This window comes from Anarrhichthys ocellatus, unplaced genomic scaffold (genome assembly GCF_004355925.1).
Source record: "Anarrhichthys ocellatus isolate YVR2014 unplaced genomic scaffold, GSC_Weel_1.0 scaffold12, whole genome shotgun sequence".
Taxonomy (NCBI): domain Eukaryota; kingdom Metazoa; phylum Chordata; class Actinopteri; order Perciformes; family Anarhichadidae; genus Anarrhichthys; species Anarrhichthys ocellatus.
The window spans coordinates 5,507,641-5,529,321 of record NW_022280042.1 but is presented as its reverse complement, the minus strand read 5'-3'; the positions used below and the strand labels follow the sequence as shown (position 1 = coordinate 5,529,321).

Below are 21,681 nucleotides of genomic sequence, written 5' to 3'. Positions count from 1 at the left end.
AGCGTGGAGACTTTCTTTTGAAATCAAACATTTATTTACGGGCAGCCTCACAGTAACTTTACAGGTTAGCAAACAGTTTGATATGAAAGTTGGTTGAGTGACAGCAAAGCTTTTTAGGATCAGGCTTTGGCTTCCTTGGGCTTTTCATCTTCATTCTCGGAGGAGGAAGAAGAGGATGAATCTTTCTCATTTTTGGTCTTGAGTTTATTCTTCTTCCTTGGTGCATTGTTGACAGCAACCTTGTTCTCCTTCCTCCACTTTAGGGGGTTGATCTGCTTCAGGGGCTTTGGGGGGAGTGGATTTGTCAGATGGGGAGCTTTCTTGCTTCACAGGGGCTTCTTCTTTCACCTCTTCCTGCTGCTCGGGCACCTTGCTGTCAGGCTTTCGCTGGTCTGGAAAAAAAGAAAACATCAACGTGTTCAGCTTTCCTTTAATCTGTGTGCGATTCTACCAGAGAGTCAAGTGAACACAGGACAAAGAAATGAGATTTTCTTTCTTTTGCGATTGAGCATTACATTTATGATCCCAGTGTAGTGTTAGAATCTAGTGTGTGATCGCATGCAGTTAAGTGAAACAAGACGCTTTCAAGGAATGGTTTGACACGCTTGTTTGCTTTCTGGCTCAGAATGAGAAGATCGATATCTTTCTTTCTTTTGCAAGGAAGCAAATAAGCATGTTTCCCCAAACAATGTCTTCAAGAGGCGATGTGAGGGTTAGATTTGAGGTATTGTTCACACCTTTCCAGCTCTTTCAAATCTACAGACAGGCGGTCGAATCCTGATCATTTAAAGTTATCGTTCCGGGTGTGAAAGAAGCCAACTAGAAAGCATGTCAGTCAGTAATTCTTGTTAATAGAGATACACTTTTCCATCAGGTCAGTACACGGACATGCTGGAGTCTTTGTGAATTTTACTTCATATAGTCCAGAACTTACCGCGCTGCACCACAAAAGTAGGATAAGTATGCTAACAAGTAGGCGCACCTTACTTTTGTGTGTTTGTGCTATTGCCTATTTCCTGTAGCCAATAGGATGCATCTAAAGCTCTGACATCATGCAACCATCGTGCAGTATTTCTGAGCCGCCACCGTCCTCACCTTTCAGGGTCGGGAGTTATGCTCTGCATCAGTTGCTGGTAGTTATCCATTTCCGCCTCCAGCTTCATCTTCACACACAGCAGATTCTTGTTGTTTTCGACGTGGCGCTCCACCTGTGCCCTCACCTCCCTCAGCTCCGCCTCCAGGTGCAGTATCACCTGGTTGAGGGGCCCCAGGCGCTGGCTGTACTCCACTTTGGAGCTATCCAGGGCCTCCTCCAGATTGTGGATCTGAAAGGAAGCCATGAAGTGATTTTTTTTAGCCATTAGATATCAGACCGAGGAGGCCAGATGTAAAACGAATAGTTCCCCGTGACTTCTTTGGAGCATTTGTTTTGTTATGCAAGGGCAGATCCAGGTGGCAGTGAGACGGATGAAGAGTTTGTCTGTCTTAAAGTAGCAGGTTTTCATGGTAATGACAGGGCAGCCAGGTATGCTTGTGAAGAGGTCAGGTAGACTGACACCCATCATTCCGACTTTGATCTGACTGGTGTATTGAAAGGCGAAAAAATGGCGTCTCCAAACTTCTGAATAGACTTGTGTGTGTCTGTGGGGTTACCTTGCTTTTCAAACTCTGGATCTTAATTTCCAGAAATGTCCTCTGTTGGAGCAGTTCCTTGAGCTCTGACTTTCCAGAGTGCAAGTCCTCGTTATTCTGGGTCTCCACCACCTTGATGTTTTCAAACTGGAGAGGGAAAAATGAGATGAAAGTGGTGAGATGAACAGAGGAGATGGACTGAAGAGAGAAAGAGAAGAAGTAAACTACGTCTAGGTAACGTACCTCGCTCTGGTACCACTCCTCGGTGTCCTTCCGGTTCTTCTGGGCTAGTTCATCGTACTGGAAGCGGATCTTGTTGACAACGTCACCCAAGTTGGAGCTCTGAGACTTCATCTCCACCTTCACCTCGGAGTCCTTGATCTTCTCACGCAGGACATCCACCTCCTGCAAGAGCCACAGTTACAAGTTTGCCCTCAGATTTCACATGGATGCACTTTTGTGACACATTCTTGAATTGTTTCTGTCTCAATCCTCACCTCTTTGTGTTCCTGCTCCAGACAAGTGAGCTCCTCCTTCAACAGATTGATCTCTTTCTGTGTCTGCGTTTGGTTCAGCTTGGTATCCTCAATGGTCTTCTTCAGGTCCTCCAGGTCTTTTTCTAATTCTTTCTCTGCCTTTTCCTCCTCATCCAGCCTGCATACAAGGGGGGAGGAACCAACAATGATCCACTCAAACCACCGATGAAAACAAACTAAGTTTACTGAACTTTATTTCCTGAGCCAATTTTTTCCAAAACTAAAAAGTAGCATGAGATTCACTTTTTGTTGAAGTCTTCAGCAGCCAGTTTGGTGTTTTCAATCTGGAGCAGCAGCTTGGCGTTGTCCATGGTGATGTCTTTGATCTATGAAGATGAATGCATGATAGTAATATCGTTATTTGGATATAATTTGATTCAGCCTTAAATGTGTAATGCAGTTTGTCATATTTCATGAGAGGAAGCATGAACGCGAGAAGGAAAAATGTGCTCAGCATGGAATAAAAATAATTTCATATTTTTGTACTAAGAAATAAAGTGAGAATGAAACCTGATGACCAACCTGCTTCTTGAGATTATCCAGGGGTTTCTCAACCTCATCCCAGTCGCGCCCCTTAGGTGTCTTCCTCTTGGCCAAAATCCCATCAATCTCTTTCTCCATGTCGTCGTTCTCCTTCTCCAGGCGCCTCACCTTGCCCAGGTAGTCCGACAGCCGGTCGTTCAGACCCCGCAGTGTCTGCTTGTCGTCCGCGGGGGCCACGGGGGCCACGGGCGCGGCCGCAGCTGGAGGCTTGGCAGAAGTTGCCGGAGCGACGGCAGCGGAGTCTCTGTCCGTCTCGTTGTTGCGCAGCATAGTGCGCAGCCCCTCCAGGCTCGCCACGGACGCCCTGGAACCCCTTCCCCCTGCTCCACCGAACATGCTGGCAGCGGTGTTTGAAGGCATGATTGCTGCTGGATGAGAGGGAGCTGAACGACAGAGAGAGCGCTTCTGACTGGAGAGTCATGATGGATGTGATGGAGACAGGTAGGTTTTATACCTGGTTTTTACGCATGCATCCGCCCCTACCTATACCATTGGCTCCCGGTGCCCAGCACCACTCCTGGACAAACTGGTTCAGACTCCAAATTCAAGTATTTCATGTTGATTTTTTTATTTTCTCACTGTTTTACTGCACTTGTCCTCTCTTGATTGGACGCATGCAGAATTTAGGGAGGTGATGGGTGGTCCTTGTCGACCTTAAAAGCAGGTGAGGCTGCAGGTGCCTTCACAGCTCACCTGTTCAACTTCTGGGTTTCATCTCGCTGTTACAAACTTCGGAATGTCTAAACCGAGAGATTACAGCAGCCAGTCCTACTCCCCCGGCATCAAGGGACCGGTGAAAAGCTCCTCGACCGACAATAAGATCGACCCGTCGGTCAAATCCAGGGAGAAGGACGCCATGGTTGGACTCAACGACAAGTTCATCCAGTTGATTGACAAGGTGCGTAAATTAAAATGTGTTAATTAATTTAAAAAAAAAATGTAATTAATTAATTGGGCTACTTATAGTTTATTTATCAGTAAAAAGGTTAGCCTATGACTAAATAATGACGTTATGTAATACATTATGTATTAAGCAATATACATATAAAGAACAGGTCGTTGTTCTCTCTTTTTGATGTTGTTTTTTGATGGGCTATAATAGTAAAATATTTAATCTATTCAATATGTTTGTGCATTTTTCATGTTTTTATGAATTAATAATTCCTTTTGTTGGTTGTGTTCGTTTGCTATTTCATCCACTCATTAAACAAACGCAAAATGTCCCAATGAGTCCTACAAGCAGAGCAATACTTCATTAAACAACAAATGAACAACAAGCCTTTGTTGAGGTTATAACATTTGTAAAAACCTGTTTCCAATCCGGGAGCATGACTGATATATATATAATATATTATATTATAGCAGCCTCTGTCTGCTGTAATTAGCTATTTATGTAACTTGGAGGCCATGAAAAGTGTCTCCTTTTGCTCGCTTACCTTCATGACAATGTTGGAGGTACATGTAGGACGCCACCTTGTGGATAATGATATAACTTTAAATCTGAATTCTGTTAGGGTCATCAGTCTGTCAACATAACCTGAAATATATAAATAATATAAAAAACAGACTTCTAAATGTGTTCTGTAGAAGATAATCCACATAGTTTATGTGTGTCTCTGTCTTAGGTGAAAAACCTGGAGGATGAGAACAAAATGCTTGACAAGAAGCGAAACATCCTCAAGGACCAGGGGGACTATGAGGGCAAAGTTGACGACATCGTCAAGCAGCTGCAGAACGAGATGGAGCAGCAGATCGAGAAGTTGCTCAACGACCAAGAAAAACTGCAGGCGGAGCTGCTCCAGAACCAGGAGGAGGTGGACCACAACAAGAAGAGGTCAGTCGGTCACGGCCAGTGTTTAGACACACTAGACCCCCTTCAGCTTTCAGTATGTCCTTATTTGGATGAGAATATGTAAAGTGAAGGGAAATCATGTCCCTGTTTTCCACAGCTGCAAACACAGTATAAATCCAGAGGACTTGAATATGTCATTAATGGAACAAACTCACTTTTCACCCTTTTTATTGGTTTCAGGTATGAGGAGGAGTTTGTGAAGAAAGCTGAACTGGAGAATGAGTTTGTCATCAAGAAAAAGGTCCTGTCTGTTTTTTACGCTGCTTATTTATTCAACCTCCGGCAATCTGATATTTTGGAAATAGTGTCTGCCCTGTATTTAACCACATGCATGTGTTTAATGTGTATGTGTCTAACAGGACGTAGATGGCGGTCAATTGGAGACAGTAGATCTGGTTCTGGAGCTGGAGGACCTGATGGGGAAACTGGACTTCCTCAGGGTTGGCTATGACGAGGTAAATAAATGGCTTATTGTATTTTTTTATTGTTCACCCTTTTGTTTTGTTACATATCGCTCTCTGTGCTGTCAAGCTACAACCTGGTATCTGTGTCTGCCCCCTTGCAGGAGATCAAGGAGCTGGAGTCACTCGTCCAAAACAAGACAGTGGTCCTCCATGACGACAGCAAACGGTCTCTGGACATGGACAAGATCATCGAGGGGGTCAAGAATCAGTATGCCAACATGGCCGCCCACACCAGGGAGGAAGCCGAGCACTGGAACCAGAAAAAGGTGAGGAAGAGGAAGATTCTTCCTTGAACCAGCCCTGTACAGTTACAAACAGACTCGGTGAAAATGTGCCATCTCCCCCACCCCTTAGATGGATGCCATGGTCTTACCTGCAGGACAGCGTGAGAAGGATGTGCGTGATTTAAAGAGGGACATCTCAGACCTGGTGCGCCACACCCAGAGAATCAACGGTGACCTGGAGGCTCTCCAAAGGAAGGTTGTGATCACACAGATAAACACTCCCAGAGTTCACCAGTTCAGCCGCCGATGTTCTCTTTACACTCTGTGTCTTATGTTAGGAAGAGTCCCTGAAGAAGGACATCATTGACATGAGGACAGAAGGCGACAACAACCTGGAGAGGGCTCGGGAGGACATCGCCCAGCTGGAGGAGGCCTTGAGGCGGACCAAGCAAGACTTGGCCGGACAGATCCACCAACACCAAAAGCTGATTAACCTGAAGCTGGCCCTGGACATCGAGATCGCCACCTACCGCAAGCTGCTGGAGGGCGAGGAGCAGAGGTATGTGTGAGAGCACATTGCTGTTCGTTGTCACATGTACCGCCATGCGTTTAATGCTTGGACTAACAACTGTCTCCGTCTCTCCTCTCTGTGAAGAATATACCACCTCATGCGCAATGGAGGTGAGAACCATTTCATGCATATCAACCTTCTCATGACTGATTCATGTTTTGTGTGCCGCTAAAATCAAACCTCTCTTTCGCTCAGATTTCTAAAAAGCAAACCAACCAATCCAAGTCCTTACTCGCACGCAGATGTTCACCTGCCACTGAAGCAACACCTGCTGGAGAAGCCACGAGCCCAAGAACCCGCCGTTGTCCCGGCTGGTACCCTGATACCGGCAGTGTACCCGGCCTCCAAGAAACGCCTGCTGATCCGGGTGGAGGTGGAGGAAGGCCGAGTCGTGTCTGAAAGCTCCCATTACGCCGAAGATTGACCGGCACTGTCCTCTCACTCCTCTGTGTCTGCAGCATTACAGTAAATCCGCAAAAATGTGAATTAAATAATGAAATAAACTCTTCAGGAATCATCATGAAAGTGGCTTTTAAATGTAACAATCCTCATGCTATCTCTGTGTGCTGTCTAACAATAGCTTCTTGGCCAGTGGAAGGATTTTTCGTAGAAGTTGGGAGACATTTTGTTTATGCCAAGCTGTGTTTTAAAAAGAAATATCTTTTCTTATCTTTGTTTGCCTTTGCAAATGTTCCTGGCACCATCAGTGTGTTTCTTGCAGGTGATCTCTCATGCCTTTGTGTGCTGAATACGATTTTGTCTTTGTGGAATGTGGAAAATAATATCTAATGGTGTAAAGGTTTCTCAATGACGTCAACAATAAAATAATTATCTTGTGGCTTCGAGCAGGTTGGTTAAAGGGAGTGTTTCTGTTCTCACAAAGATAATGCTTCCTAGAATTCAGGGGGGGTTCTGCATGCTTGAAATATCTTTTCCTTCTGCTTTATACCTCAAACATGTCCAAATGATCACAAGGAAATCAGAGGGCATCCAAAGTTTACTCTTCGATATTTACAGTTGAATACAATTAATAAATAAAGCGTCAAGAGTACAGTCGCTTAAAGCCCGACAGTCTCGTCTCATCTTCATTTTCCTCCTCCTCCTCCTCCTCCTCCTCCTCCTCCTCCTCCTCTTCCTCTCCTGGTTCTCCTCGGTCTTACGTGCACAATATTCCGATGTGGAAAAACATGCTAGAACACGGCAACACATACAAACGACACAGTGACGGTGTACCCTGACCCCATGATGATATCCCATCCCTCCTCATGTCCCCATAACAGTCAGACCTTGTTTGCTGTTTAATTGGATTAAAGTCTCCTTTCCACCCACATGTACAAACACGGCTAAAAAACGTACTTTGATTGGGGAAACAAAAAGCAGGGCATGTATTCTATGTTTAATCAAGTCTCAAATAAAAATCGAATTCCCCCTGAATGGATCTTACCGACAAATATAACTTTTGGTCTTCGAATGGAAGTATTTGGACGCAGCAGGCGTTTCTCTGAAGCCTGCTTTTACAGTATTTAAGCTTCCTGTAACAGTTTATCTAAAAATGGCAAAAACTGGGAACTCATTTCCAACTTTAGTTTGCACACGTGGTCTTCGTCACTACTTTCTCAGACTGCCACCTCCTCCTCTGACCCCTGCATCCTTCGCCTCCATCTGTCTCTGAGCTTCCGGAGAAGCTTGCACGCAGGTTCTGTGTACTGCCTGTTCGAGAGGCCGAGCACCAGCGGCACCACCGCCATGCTTCCGATGCCGCTGCACGACAGCACGATGTGAGTGGTGGAGCTCCGCTTGGTGTCGCTGATCAGGAACACGATGCACACGTGCATGTAAATGAGGTAGGGCACCCAGCACGCGAGAAAGGTCAGCGACACGGCCACCACGCAGCGAACGTAGCGCAGGTTCAGCCTCTGCTCGCGGTCCGAGGCCTGACTTCCCCGCTCCACCGAACGATGGAGGCGACAAATGTCCTTCATCTGGCCTCGGGTGATCCATAACACACGACCGGTCATGACAGCGATGGCTAGTATGGCAGGAAGGACGAGTCCATACACCTCCAAGAAGATAAAAGCATTGGGGAACACTCGCCTGTACGAGCAGCACGTGGTTTTGTTTGGCGAACAGTTTGAAAGTAGTGTTATATTTTGGCTACTTGCACAACAGTTGTTCCAATCCGGCCCTGTCCAGTTATTCCACCCGAAAGCAGGCAGGGATGCGTACAGAAGTGGCGGGGCCCAAACCACAAGCAACGCCAAGGGGAAGCTGCGATGCATCCACAAGTTACTGTAATGCAAAGGGTCGACGATGCAAATGTAGCGCTCGTAGTGGACCATCACCAGGTTGAACAGGAACGCCAGGAAGAGGAAGTTTGGGAAAACGTGCACCACCAGGCAGGAGCTCAAACTCAACTCCCGGTTCAGACCCATGAGCGGTATGAAGGGCAGCGCCACGCCCGTGCACAAGTCCGCCACCAAGAGGCTGAAGAAGAAGTAGTTGGGCGTGTCGTGGAGCTGGCGGTTCCAGGCGATGCCCAACATGATGACGAGATTGGCCAGGATGATGGAGGTCGACAGCGGTACGGTGATGGCATAGATGAGCTGCTCCCCGGAGAGCAGAGCGTGGGAGTCGTTGCGGTCCATCATGTGTGAACTCTGCACACTTCCTCTCCTTTGCAGCCTGGTTCTGCTCCCATCAAGGCACAGCTACCCTGCAGGGAAGGAGACGCATTGATAGAGTAGCAGTGGAGGCCCAACGAGCTGACATGTTCCATCACAGCAAGTGAAACTTTCAGAGGAAATGCAAAACCAGAAAAGAGAGTACAATAAACTCAGAAAAGGTATTCTCTATTCAAGAAGATTAAGTTATGGAAACCTCTTGAAAGCCAATTTAAGTCAGTGAAAGCTACGATCTCACAGTTAAACAAAGTGACCTCTCATTGGGAATAAAGAGTGAGAAAAAACCCCACTGTCATCTCTTAATCAGTGAAACTAATTTAACCTCTTTGTTAGCTGACAGCCGAGATAAGAGCACGTGTTAATGGATTCGAGTCCGCTGTCATTCAATAATTCATGAGCTGGGACTCTGGAGTTACACCCCGCTTTGTCTCCGTTCTATGTCCCGGAGATCATTTAACAAGTTTGACTTTAGGAAACAAGTCAGTTTATGGTCAAGTGACATTCTCACATTGAACTACAATAAACCATATATTACACATCGTTTTTATTTGTCCATACGTTTTATGAATAGACTTTATTATGTCGGGTTTGCAACTGTGCAACAGCTGTTAATGTGCAGAAGCGAGCATTATATATGATTACGATCTTACAAATACATATTGCAAAATACCAGTATTTCTAATGTCCACATATATAACATACCATTTGCTAAACAGCTCAATAAAGTGAATTGTATGGTATCAAAGTCCTGTGACAGTTTCAACAAATACAGCTTTTAAAGAGCCTTTAAGAGGTGAATACACAGAAAGAAATTGGTTTTACTTAAATTACTGCTTTAACAAAAAAGTGCCTCTCAATAAAAAAAGTTAAAATATTTTGTAGTCCTGCAATAATGTAGAAAGTGGTTTTAAAAGAGTAGAAAATATACTACTTCAAATAAATCACGAGAAATATATAATGATGTTTCAAAGGATGACTTATGATAACTTTTACCTTTTTTTTGGATGAACGGTCCAGTCATGTATCCTTTGGCAAAGGAAATGCAAATAAATAACAGTTTCTTATCACAATCCTGATAACCTCGACCCGGTTCCCCTGCATGTCACATCCACAAGCAGAAGATTCCACATAAACGACAGGAGCTTCTTCTTCTTCTTCTTAAGTTTAATAATCCTTTCAGTCAAGTCAGCCACGGCAGCCTCACCACAAACTACAAGGGAGACAGAGAGAGCAGCCTAAGTCTGTTCCTCTCAGAGACTTTAAAGGGGAAGTGCACACTGAAGGAGGAGGTGGCAGCAGTTCTACTGCTTATAGTCTCTTCCTGACGGGGGGGGTCGCCGGTCACACTGAGGATGAAGCAGCAGTGTCCGTTAACACTTCACCTATGAACTTGTCGTTTCATCCATCAGCCCCTTGCAGCTTTTGTTCACTACTGCCCAGGATTGCAGTTCGCGTCCATGAATGGAAGACGGATGGAAAGCTGTTATCACTGCAGCCTGAAAATGATAAGGACATTCCTGGGTACCATCAGCAGGCAAGCGGTCTGGTTTCACACCCTCCATAATGGCCCCCAGATGCTTCTGATATTTATGATCTTCAAGTGAAACCTCAGTTCGAGGAACATAAGAAATGGGAAATACATCTAACAATATTCTTTCCCTTGACACATATTTTCAAGCCAAGAGAGTTCACAATTTTTAAGTTGTCTCAGGGGGAAAATATTGTTAATCAGAATATTTAGAAGCTGTAGAAACATGACTTTCTTTAGAACTGTGGACAAGAGCGGGAGTTTTAAGGATGTGGGGGATTTAAATTAATATTTTTTTAATTAGATTGTTTTATAGCATCAGTGAAATGGTACAGGGGCCCAAACAAATACATAACATGAATTAATAAATGGGTAAACCTGTAGGAATTAACATAGACATGAACACTGAAACAAATGAAAGAAATCAAAATGAGCAATATTCTTTATTCTTTGATTGCCCTCTAATATATGTATTCATTATTTTTTTGGCCAGCTTTTAATCATTTACTTTAAATTGATCACACATTTATTAATTTATCTATGTTTTTGTTTAGCTAAGCACTAATTGGAGCCAGGCGTTAGTTAGCTTAGCCCAAAGACTGCATGCACAAGGAAACAGCTATAGTCTAATAGTCGAAGTTCAAAAATACGCCTCTAAAGCTCACTAATTAACACATTGCATATTATTTGTTTAATTTATATACAAACAGAAATGGAAAACCAACAAATTGCGGTTTTACGGGAGCTACTGTACCCGCATGCAGCGACTAGCAGTAAGCTAACGTTAACTCTTTCAGTAAGAAAAATAACAAGTGATTAAATGTATAATTTGTTTAAATCGATAGGATTATCCTCAACATACACGCACAATAATTAACTTTTATTCAACACAATGAAAGCCAAGCTGCTATTTTTTTATTTCACTTTTAGAAACATTCTTTCAACGTACGACACTCTGTAAAAATGAGTCAGCTACGTCCACAACATACGGTTGTAGAGTCGGTTAAAGATGTATTTCGCTGCCTTTACTTGGCCCTTTACTGACCTAAACATATACATACAACAGTGTGTATGTCTGAATTCATAACAGCTGTCACACGCGTCTCATATTTAAACACAGTGCTGGATGGAAGGCCCGAGCGGTGACCTGCTTTCTTAGCCAGGCACGGAAGACTCCTTCACTGATAGTCGAGATGGACGAGCTCCCGTCAGATAGTGGTTTTAAACAGAGATGTCTGGGAAGACACTACGCAGGGAGGACACGCTGGACATGAAACATCTTGACATTACAGAAGGAGAAGATGGAGCGCCTTGGCTTTCCGAGAACACCGGATCCTCTTCAACAGTACACCAGTGATCTAATCTGTATGCTTCATACACAGTGGAAACATCACATATGACTAAGTAAAGGTCCTCTACTGACTGGCTTTTTTTGTCAAGCTAGCTAACGTTAGCTAAAATGTGGCACCACTTCCTTGCTCCAGACGACACTGGAAGGGTCCTGGAACTTAAATATGTACGGTTTTTGCTTTATATTAATAAAGAAATACCTGCTTTAATTGCTTACACTTCCTCGTTTCTTTCAGGGTATTGAATTCCTGACATTCCCAGCTAAAAATGTGGCCTTTTTGCAGTGTCTTTTCCAGAAAGATACACAAATATATCTTAACTGAATCCCTTATAAACAATATTTTAAATCAATTATTGTGTGAGTTTTTGTGAAACAGATTTGAACGGGTCCTCTTCCTGCAGACATGTGTACCTTGGCACCAGCATCGGTCTCTTTGTTCGGCAGCAATATGAGCTGCAATTTAATAGATCGGGCTTTCGGTCCCTGTGGAGGTCTGGAGGTGATAATCCTCTGGGCCACTCCTCGCCTTTTGTCTTCACAGCAGGCTGACCTTTGAGGCCAAACACACCGCTGTGACAGATGAGGAAAATATCCTGCTTCCAGTGAACGCCACACACAGGTGTTATTTCCTCCTCTGGTCACTAAATGACTTTCTGCAACCTATAGTGCAGAAATACATACAATAAAACATGCAACACCTTCGAGAATCACACAAACGCGTGTGTGCGCGTGTTTTACGGCCCACCTGTCTGGGTGAGTTATGCATGGATACATGCACATTTGGACACACACAATGAGGATCCAGGTACAAGGAAGAAGCACTTGTGCGCAGGATACCGACTGACGGTTGTTTTTCCTTCATTGTGACTTACAGCCGGTGGGAGAGGAGGATAACAGAACAATAGAGTTCAACGGGCAGAGCAGCTTTTGGCCTTGAAACAAGACTTTTAAAACGTTTGAGCGCTGGTTGGTTTATTTTAAAGTTAATCTCAGTGAGCATAAGAAACATTCTGTATGTTTGTCGTTGCAGTGGGAGGACAGGAAGATAAATGTGGCGTTCAACAGGAGTAATGACTTAATGAAGCTCCTAATAGTATTTGTGTGGTAGCGGGTCACCGTGGGCTAAACATAACCTGATCTATTAAATGATAAGAATCTTAATTTGGTATTAAAGACAGGGTGATACGCATTTGGTCTTTTCTAAATCACAGTCATCCACTGTGACTGTACTCACCAGCTTCTCATTTTTAATCCTCTACCTTGAATCATCTCTCGGCTGTGGTTTTTGGGAAACTTGTCGTCTCCTGTCGTCTGCAGACTGACTCAACTCCTCTGTTTACTCATATCGGATAAGATGGATAAAACCAATCAGGGTTAAAAGTGAATCAAACCCGAGTCTAAACAAGTTAAGAGACGCTTTCTCAGCCACTCCACAAGTCACCGGGACCCACAAAACATTTCCTCCTCGAGTATGAACTCACTGCTTCATCTTATCTCAGCTGACACACACACACACACACACACACACACACACACACACACACACACACACACACGAGTATAAACTATTTTATCAGATGAAGAGTTTCAAGAGGTGCAGGTAGCCATTAGCCCTGAAGAAAGTCAATCATTTATTGTGTTGTATTTACATCACAAACTTGGCGAGATAATTCCTGAACAATGTGTCCGAGAGCTGGAAGACCACACACACACATATATATATATATATATATATATATATATATACATACACACACAGTGGGGCAAAAAAGTATTTAGTCAGCCACCAATTGTGCAAGTTCTCCCACTTAAAAAGATGAGGCCTGTAATTTTCATCATAGGTATAACTCAACTATGAGAGACAAAATGAGAAAAAAAAAAAATCCAGAAAATCACATTGATTTTTAAAGAATTTATTTGCAAATTATGGTGGAAAATAAGTATTTGGTCAATAACAAAAGTTCATCTCAATACTTTGTTATATACCCTTTGTTGGCAATGACAGAGGTCAAACATTTTCTGTAAGTCTTCACAAGCTTTTCACACACTGTTGCTGGTATTTTGGCCCATTCCTCCACATGCAGATCTCCTCTAGAGCAGTGATGTTTTGGGGCTGTCGCTGGGCAACACGGACTTTCAACTCCCTCCACAGATTTTCTATGGGGTTGAGATCTGGAGACTGGCTAGGCCACTCCAGGACCTTGAAATGCTTCTTACGAAGCCACTCCTTCGTTGCCCGGGCGGTGTGTTTGGGATCATTGTCATGCTGAAAGACCCAGCCACGTTTCATCTTCAATGCCCTTGCTGATGGAAGGAGGCTTCCACTCAAAATCTCACGATACATGGCCCCATTCATTCTTTCCTTTACATGGATCCTTTACACAGTTGATTTCTTCACACCAAGCTGCTTACCTATTGCAGATTCAGTCTTCCCAGCCTGGTGCAGGTCTACAATTTTGTTTCTGGTGTCCTTTGACAGCTCTTTGGTCTTGGCCATAGTGGAGTTTTGAGTGTGACTGTTTGAGGTTGTGGACAGGTGTCTTTTATACTGATAACAAGTTCAAACAGGTGCCATTAATACAGGTAACGAGTGGAGGACAGAGGAGCCTCTTAAAGAAGAAGTTACAGGTCTGTGAGAGCCAGAAATCTTGCTTGTTTGTAGGTGACCAAATACTTATTTTACCAATTAATTCATTAAAAATCCTACAATGTGATTTCCTGGATTCTTTCCCCCCCCCCCATTCTGTCTCTCATAGTTGAAGTGTACCTATGATGAAAATTACAGGCCTCTCATCTTTTTAAGTGGGAGAACTTGCACAATTGGTGGCTGACTAAATACTTTTTTGCCCCACTGTGTGTGTGTGTGTGTGTGTGTGTGTGTGTGTGTGTGTGTGTGTACCCCCTTAGTGAGTAAACTAGGACAAAAAACAATTATGGAACAACTTCTGACTAAGACCAAAGGAACATTAAAAGGGATGTCAAAGGCACCGGTCACTGTAATGAATCTCTCGTTGACTCTTTTCCTGTTTAGTTTAGTGTCTCAGATTCTTGCACAAGAGCGTACTTAAGAAAACAATGAGCAACAGCTTGTTTTAAACTTCTGTCTAGACCAGATCAAAAACTCTTTCTTTCTCTTTCTTGAATTATCTTAAAGTCCTGATGAAAACAGGACAAATGATCGTTTGGATGCTACGATCCCACTAAAGCGGGTCAGATATACGATGGCGAGACCACACATGTTAAAATCCTGAGGGGGAGGGGGAAGCATGTTCTCGAGTGTTAAGAGAACAAAAAGTTCGTTCATGAAATGTCTCTGCTGGATTTCCTCCGATCTTCCTGCTGCTCTCTTTACCGGTCGGGTCTCTGGAGGCAGAAGACCTTCGCCTGGTTGTCTCCTGACGCGGTTACTGCGAGAGACGCCTCCCTGGAGGAGAAAAAGAACAATGAATTTAGCGATTGAAGAAACAAAAAAGACGACGTAGAAATAATGAGAAAGCAAAGTCGAACCTGTTGATGGTGAAGTTGAGGATCTCGGCAGTGTGGCCGCGGTACTCGGACACGATGCCGCCAGAACGGGCGTCCCACAGGCGCAGCGCTCCGTCTAAGCAGCAGGTGGACACCACAGAAGAACACTCCTCCCACTGCAGGTGAACAATACCAGCCTGGAGGACCACGGAAAGGAATATAAACAGACAGTTCTTCTTCTGCTTCTCTGTGCGCTAAACTGAGCAAAAGGTTGTGCCGCGTGGTACCTCGTGATAGCACCTGTGCCTCAGGACCTGCGTGCCGAGGTCGTATATGGCCAGAGTCCCGTCCAGGTACGCCACAGCAATGAGAGGCAGGCTGGGAAAGGACGAGAGAGACGAAACGTTTGAGCATTTAATAAGCAGCAAGCTTGAGTTTGAGAAATTTGAGATGTTGGAACTAACCAGAAAACACACATTTACAGTGTATCAAGTGAAAATGATTAAATCGTGGCACCTGGATTCACCTGGTGAGCCTACATGGAAACTTTCTGCAGTTTAATGTCTACTCAATGACTTCACAACTCACATGTTGCAGAATCCCACAGACTCGACAGAGTTGGATTCCGTCTCCTCCGTCGGCCCTTTGGCTTTGCCGCTCTCCAGCGAGAACGCTCCGACCACCTTCACACGGCAAGCGACACAACCAACACAGAGGTTAGAGCACTTATAAAAACGGCATCGGGACAATGTGTCAGCTTCCTCCTCCATCTTTCCGGACACCCACTTTGCCTGTGGCGGTGTTGACGAGTTTGGCAAAACCGTCCACGGAACCGGTCAGCACCAGAGAGCCGTCCTTGTTACACGCCAGGCAGGTGAGCGCCCCCTTGTGTCCATCCTGACCTGTCGAACGAGAAAAAACCAAATGAATTTATGGATCTTTCACAAAGATTCTTGATGAGAAGCTCAGATATGGTCTGTATTGTGGATCACGGACTATTTTTAGCGTCTTATATAACAGAGTTTTATTGAGCTGTAACTCTGCAGTTGATTAATGGCCGATACTTTTAGAGTTTCCCTTATTGGCTTGTATTTACTGTTGTTTTCCATGAAGCAATGACCTCTTTTAACTCTTTTCTCACTATCACAATAAATGCCAGACTGACTTTCCCCATCGGGGCTGGAGCGGCACGGTCACCTCCTTCCTCTAACACGCTCTCATCTAGATAACGCAAATCTACTAAAAACCTTAAATGTAGGAAAACAGCAGGATGAAACTACATGTCGAGCTGCCAGACTCACCTTTAATGACGTGGGCGGCGTTTCCCTGCTTCAGATCCCACACGCGTACCGTTCCATCCTCATAACCCACCACGGCCCGTTTACCTGGGGACATTTTCACAATTCAGTATTTTCACACCAAGACTTCTGAAGATGTCTCCAGATTATTTCTGTGGGTGAATTTGTGTCTTGTATTTTCGACATCTCTCACCATCGGGGAGGACTTTGCCGCTGGTGGCCTGGCATGCAGAACTCTGGAAGGTTTTGCAGTCTCCTGAAGGGATCTTCCACATCCACACGTTGCCATCGTCTGTGCCCGCCAGCAGCACCGGAGCGCAGGGATGCCACTCCAACCACTGAGGAGGAAGCCGGGTAAAGACAACCACAACATAACAGCTGCGTTAGACACAGATTATTTCCCGCTGCAGTTTGCTACTGGTAGTCAAAGAGCAGATCTACAGGGCAAGATTGGAGAATGTCTGATCCTTCACTTCCTCCACAAGACCACAAGTTCTCAGCCTGAGCGGTCATCCCCTGTTACTTGCTCATAAATTCCTTCAGCCCACATAAAAATACTTTTCACAAGTGCTTACAGATGCACAAACTAAACAGACACTACTGCTGATGCAGAAGCCTATTATTGGATTGCACTCTTTCCCTCCTCACCTCCAGATCGCCCACTTCGAAGGACCAGACCTCCTCTTTGGTTTCTACTTTCCAGACTTTAATCATGCCGCTCATGTCGCCGGTAGCCACCATGGAGGAGTCGTGGCTGAACACGGCGCACGTCACAGAGTCTTTGTGACCTGTGGAAACAACAGGGGAAAAATGACTGCTTCTGTACACGCAGTTTGGATCTTCTAGCGCAGCCTTCAGTCGGCCTCCGACACTCACCGGTGCACTCCAACAGAACTTCTCCGTTGCTCACCCTCCACACGTAGGCCTTATCGTCCTCCCCTCCCGTTACAGCCATGCTGTTTGTCGCGGGATCCAAACTCACGCAGAACACGGAGCCTGGACAAAGAAAGCCATTTAAAAGTTGAACACACAGGATCTGCCTGCTGATGCGTGAAATCAAGGCGAGGTGCTACCGGTGTGTTTGGAGAAGGTGAGCTCGCTGTCGTCTTGGTCCTCTTCCATCTCGTTGTCGGTTTCCCAGCCTTCGTCATCGTCTGGAGCGTCTTCAAAGTCGACATCATCCAAGTCATCAGCCAAATCATCTTGGCGAGAGGGAAAGAGAGAAAATTCAACTTTAAGGTTATTGAAATTCAGTTACTGTAGCAGTACAAAGACATCATTTAATATATACAAGTATAGAAACAGGGTAAATAACAAAAGGTACATAAACTAAGAGAATAGATACTATAAAAGAGCATTTAGAGACCAATAAAATAAAGTGAGTGGTGCTGATAAAGTAACAGTGGTGTGATAAATAACATTATACAGAAGGTCATCATTAAAGGGCCCTTCGGCTGAAATAAAGCCCCACAAATCCTGAGCTAGGCCCTCAAACTTCTGTCAGAAAGTTCAGTTTGGTTGATATGTGATGCTAACGTTCGTCCAAAACAAATCTCTACCCTGACACAGGTGTGGCCACAGTAAACATGCTGCCAAAAGTGACTTGCAGTAGAGTTGTAAACAGTTTTCAACCAACCGGGATCAGGCTCCATCTCGTTTAGGTCGATGACTTCAATGATTTCCTCATCTCCGTGGAGATCAATCGTATTTTCTTGCATGTTGTCCATGCTCTTAGCGGGCTAAAAGCTAGCAAAACAACCAAAAAGTAGTATAACACACGCGGGTAAAGCTAACGGTAGCTAACCTGGCTCTCACTGTTAGCTAAGCACTGACAGAATCGGTTAACGGTTACACTTTTGTATGTGAATATCAATATAACAGTCGTTAAATATCAAATGAACTGCCTCCCCATGTTATCTTCACATGCTGCGGAGACTTCAGAGACAGACGCGCGTTGATGACGTGTGGACGTGGTCGCAACAACTTCAGCGTCATTCAGCTCCGCGACCACAAGATGGCGGTGCTGTGCAAAACTGGTGATACTGCTCAGAAAATACTGTTAAACCAGTTTGGAGGATGTTTAAAAGCCTGGAGATGGTTTATAAAGATGCTTCGACCTCTTATTGTGTCATTTCTCCTCATAAACATAAACATTAACACTAAACTAATCTGTCTTTTTACGTTTTGGATGAGACTTTAGCATGATAGCATAATAATACCAATGAACTGCTAGTTTTTTCTAGTATTATTTCAATTTTGCTTGTTTTTTATGAATAGTTTTCTGTCGAAGTCAATTTCAATAGAGCGATATTGACCTCAAAGTGACACAAATAATATATATGAGTGTGTTGGCTTTCAGAAAGAGAGACACGTTTTTTTTAAATCATAGCATTCGTATTAGATACTAAAAATATCAAACAATTTGTCAAATAATAACAATCTTTTCTTTTCTATTTCTATCAATAATTAGGCAGACATAGACTTCCAGCATCAAATATGTACAGAGCCATTATTTTCATAGTTTTTGTGCAACCATCACAAAACCCAATTTGCCTCCAGCTGATTTCAATAACTGTATTTCTGTTTCTTGTGTTTGTCATCAGTATCATGATCAGCATCATGCAGAAAATATCTTTTACGTAGTTCCTATTTTTGAGCATTTTCATAGGAAAAAAATAGGAACAGGAAGCAAAAGTCCTTTTACATGCAAAAAAATAATTCTCGGTCACACAGTCGCTCTTAAAATAGCCCTGTGAAGTGTTCCTCATTGTGTGATTGGAATAATATGTCCCTCTCAGTCAGAACAGAAGTCCTTCTCTCTCATTCCCTCCATGATTAACACTCGGCGGCCCTCTAGTGAACTGATACTCATTATTCATCATGCTCCATTACTGATGTGTGCAGTGACACAAAACTGTAATCTACGGGCTGTTATTAGCGGAGCAGAGGTTAAGCATTGCCTTGTGGGATTTTTAAACTCAAGTAACATTATGACAAAACATTAGAAAGGTGTAGATTTCTGTGTTATCAATGCTTAAAATCAGGTTTATTTTTCTTAATGGGGACCTTGTGGTACAGTATCAAGCTCCTCTCGTTGTGATTTTGGCAGCTGCACAGTCAGACGACACTGTTTAGAGATATTTTAGGGTGTAAATCTATCTGAAACTGTCAGTGCAATCAAAGCAGTAGAGGGACCATTTTTTTTTAATTCTCAGGTTTCCACCAGCTTGAATCTTGACCTCTGACCTCCCTCTGCAAGGGGAACGAGAAGACAAGCGCCTCTTTCTGAGTTGATGTTTGGATGTATGTATATGTAAGACTGCAGTAAACCACAGGACTAACATTAGTGGCCCCCTCTCTTCCTTCATCGCTCCATCAAAAGCTCCATCGCCTGAGATATTTTAACACTTAACACAGTTTGTCTACCTCAGGTTTTTGGGGTTTTATGTCCCCTGCTATATGCTGCTGGCAGAGCTCAGCCGCTGCATGCCCAAATAAGTTTTACTGGCTGCCCAGGCCCCCCCCCCCCCAAGTTTTAAGCCTTCCCTGGAAAAATACAACCGTCTCATGATGTGGAAACATCAGAGTGTACATTATTATGACGTTTTCAATCTGCAGTGAGTGAGAGACTCTCGGCCAGGTTGCGAGGAACGCTGGAAAGTTAGACGACATAAGTTACAGCCGCTTTATTTCGTCAATCTGTTTCGACAGTTCATCGCCTTTTTGTTTTCTTCTGGCTGTCGAGCTGGCAGAGGACTTCATTCAGCTCCTGTTCACATGACTTAAAGGCCTCTAACGTTGTTGGATTCCTTTGGGAATGTCAATCAGCAGATGATACAAACTGTATGCAAATACAAATGTTTTAAATAAACTCTTTTTCATACAGAAACATGGCAAGCGGTCACTGTTTTTCCATGAAGAAAGCAGTTAGACCACCATGAGACTCTGCATTAAAACCCAGACGAGGGGACTCTTTTCGGCTTAGCAGCTCTGAGGTTCATCAATAAAATCCAGAAACGTCAAATTCGACCGGTCACATCAAAGAAAGATTACACGACTGGATAAAGTTGGATCCGCAGGTTTAATCCGAGTCAGGAGCATAGACTGTACATACAGAGGAGAAACAGGAAATACCATATATGCAATAGAAATCATGAGCTGGTTTGACCTCAGACAACATGTGATTCAGTCCCCTCAGCAACCACGACATCCAATAAAACAGCAATCATTGGCTGAAAAGAATTGCTGTTTCACCTCTTTCAGTCAGTTTCTCTTTTCTCTTCATTATCAGCATCTCTTGTGAGGTTTTAGTGAGATCTTTCACATGATGTGGATCACAGATTTTGTCGATTATTCGTCTGTATTTAGGTGTAGGATACGAATGCAGGACTTTCACATTGCTGTTACAGCACTTAAGTCAAATATCTGAGTACTCCTTTTGAATCTGAACATCAGAAAATAAGTCAAATGTATGATTCCAACAACACTGACACGTTCAAACATTTGAAGGTGAGAGAATTGATGCCTTCGGGTGTCACAGCAAACTGGAGGTTTTCATGCTTTTCACTTGCAGCACATTGGGTGGGCTTTCTCTGTGCCATCATCAGGACAGCAGAGACCAGCAGCGACCCCTTCATAAAAACATTTCTCGGTTTATCACTCCGGCAAGCTGGTTTATGTCTAAAAAACAGGACACTCAAGGGGCGCTGTTACATTATAGGCACACACACACACATGGAAACACACACTCTGCCTGACCAGGACATGGAGGCCAATGCATCTACTTTTGTGTGTGTGTGTGTGTGTGCACCTTTTACACACACACACATTCAAGCATGCACACACAAACAGTATCAGTAATAAGGCCCGGGAGCTGTTGCTGTGTGAGAGGTAATTACTCCATGCAGCTCAGCGAGGCTTTGATGGAAAGTTTTAGACTAACTGGCTCGACTGGAAGAAGCCTTGACTCTGCTTCTTCTTTTTTTTTTTTTTTAACAAGAACTCTTTGTGGCTCCCTTTGCCCTCTTTTCTCTCTTAAACGCTGAAGTTTCACGGCATCCTGGAAAGATTTTACATCTCATTTTTGAATGCAAGAAAAGCCCTCAGCTCACATCACACAATCGATTAATGTCGGAAGGCTGCTGTCGCACAGGGCCCATTACACGCCGTCAAAAAAAAAAAAGCACTGCGAGATGTTTGGAAGCGTTTCCTTTCTTCCTCTGGCAAAGCAAATCATCTTTATGGCGCTGAGGTCGGCCTGCTTTGTCCGCACGCTGCATCTGACTCATGTGGGACCGCGTTGGGCGAGATGACGGCTTCCCTTCTCAAAACCACTAACAGCCAGTTGTGTGTGCTCTGCAAGTGGTCTGGTCCACAGCCTGTGTGTGATGTGTCTGCTGTGGTGGCAGAGCGGCAGTCTGTGCAGGCCGTACACGCTCGCCTGTTGACTTTCTAGCCAGATCGCTGCTCCTTTCCCAGCCACCGGCCAGAAAAACATGAAGTATTTTTGGAACATCCATCCCTCAGGATTTGTGTT

General features: G+C 44.1%; 4 protein-coding genes across 6 annotated transcripts; 1 reads left to right on the top strand and 3 right to left on the bottom strand.

Moving 5' to 3' along the window:
* Positions 1-15: 15 nt before the first annotated feature.
* LOC116386210 (keratin, type I cytoskeletal 18-like) lies at positions 16-3,146 on the bottom strand. Its single transcript, XM_031852248.1, has 7 exons — positions 2,691-3,146; positions 2,412-2,494; positions 2,130-2,286; positions 1,876-2,037; positions 1,654-1,779; positions 1,096-1,325; positions 16-392 (listed from the first exon to the last, which is right to left on the bottom strand). The coding sequence occupies exons 1-7, from the start codon at positions 3,069-3,071 to the stop codon at positions 377-379; spliced, it is 1,155 nt and encodes a 384-aa protein (XP_031708108.1). The 5' UTR covers positions 3,072-3,146; the 3' UTR covers positions 16-376.
* LOC116386209 (keratin, type II cytoskeletal 8-like) lies at positions 2,960-6,898 on the top strand. 2 transcript variants are annotated; one of them, XM_031852246.1, is made up of 10 exons: positions 2,960-3,152; positions 3,332-3,609; positions 4,337-4,545; positions 4,744-4,804; positions 4,923-5,018; positions 5,129-5,293; positions 5,382-5,507; positions 5,590-5,810; positions 5,907-5,932; positions 6,065-6,898. In XM_031852246.1, exons 2-10 carry the CDS (start codon positions 3,448-3,450, stop codon positions 6,244-6,246), a joined length of 1,248 nt encoding a protein of 415 aa, XP_031708106.1. In that variant the 5' UTR covers positions 2,960-3,152; positions 3,332-3,447; the 3' UTR covers positions 6,247-6,898. The 2 variants fall into 2 exon arrangements, with proteins under 2 accessions (XP_031708106.1, XP_031708107.1); XM_031852247.1 differs by having other exon boundaries at positions 6,018-6,153.
* LOC116386211 (G-protein coupled bile acid receptor 1) lies at positions 5,348-9,747 on the bottom strand. 2 transcript variants are annotated; one of them, XM_031852249.1, is made up of 2 exons: positions 9,497-9,747; positions 5,348-8,535 (listed from the first exon to the last, which is right to left on the bottom strand). In XM_031852249.1, the coding sequence occupies exon 2, from the start codon at positions 8,468-8,470 to the stop codon at positions 7,439-7,441; it is 1,032 nt and encodes a 343-aa protein (XP_031708109.1). In that variant the 5' UTR covers positions 8,471-8,535; positions 9,497-9,747; the 3' UTR covers positions 5,348-7,438. The 2 variants fall into 2 exon arrangements, with proteins under 2 accessions (XP_031708109.1, XP_031708110.1); XM_031852250.1 differs by having other exon boundaries at positions 5,348-8,530.
* A 4,458-nt stretch (positions 9,748-14,205) lies between these two features.
* On the bottom strand, positions 14,206-18,082 carry aamp (angio-associated, migratory cell protein). Its single transcript, XM_031852203.1, has 11 exons — positions 17,782-18,082; positions 17,219-17,347; positions 17,022-17,141; positions 16,794-16,933; positions 16,339-16,483; positions 16,149-16,232; positions 15,634-15,749; positions 15,436-15,530; positions 15,135-15,225; positions 14,890-15,044; positions 14,206-14,806 (listed from the first exon to the last, which is right to left on the bottom strand). Exons 1-11 carry the CDS (start codon positions 17,870-17,872, stop codon positions 14,731-14,733), a joined length of 1,242 nt encoding a protein of 413 aa, XP_031708063.1. The 5' UTR covers positions 17,873-18,082; the 3' UTR covers positions 14,206-14,730.
* Positions 18,083-21,681: the final 3,599 nt, after the last annotated feature.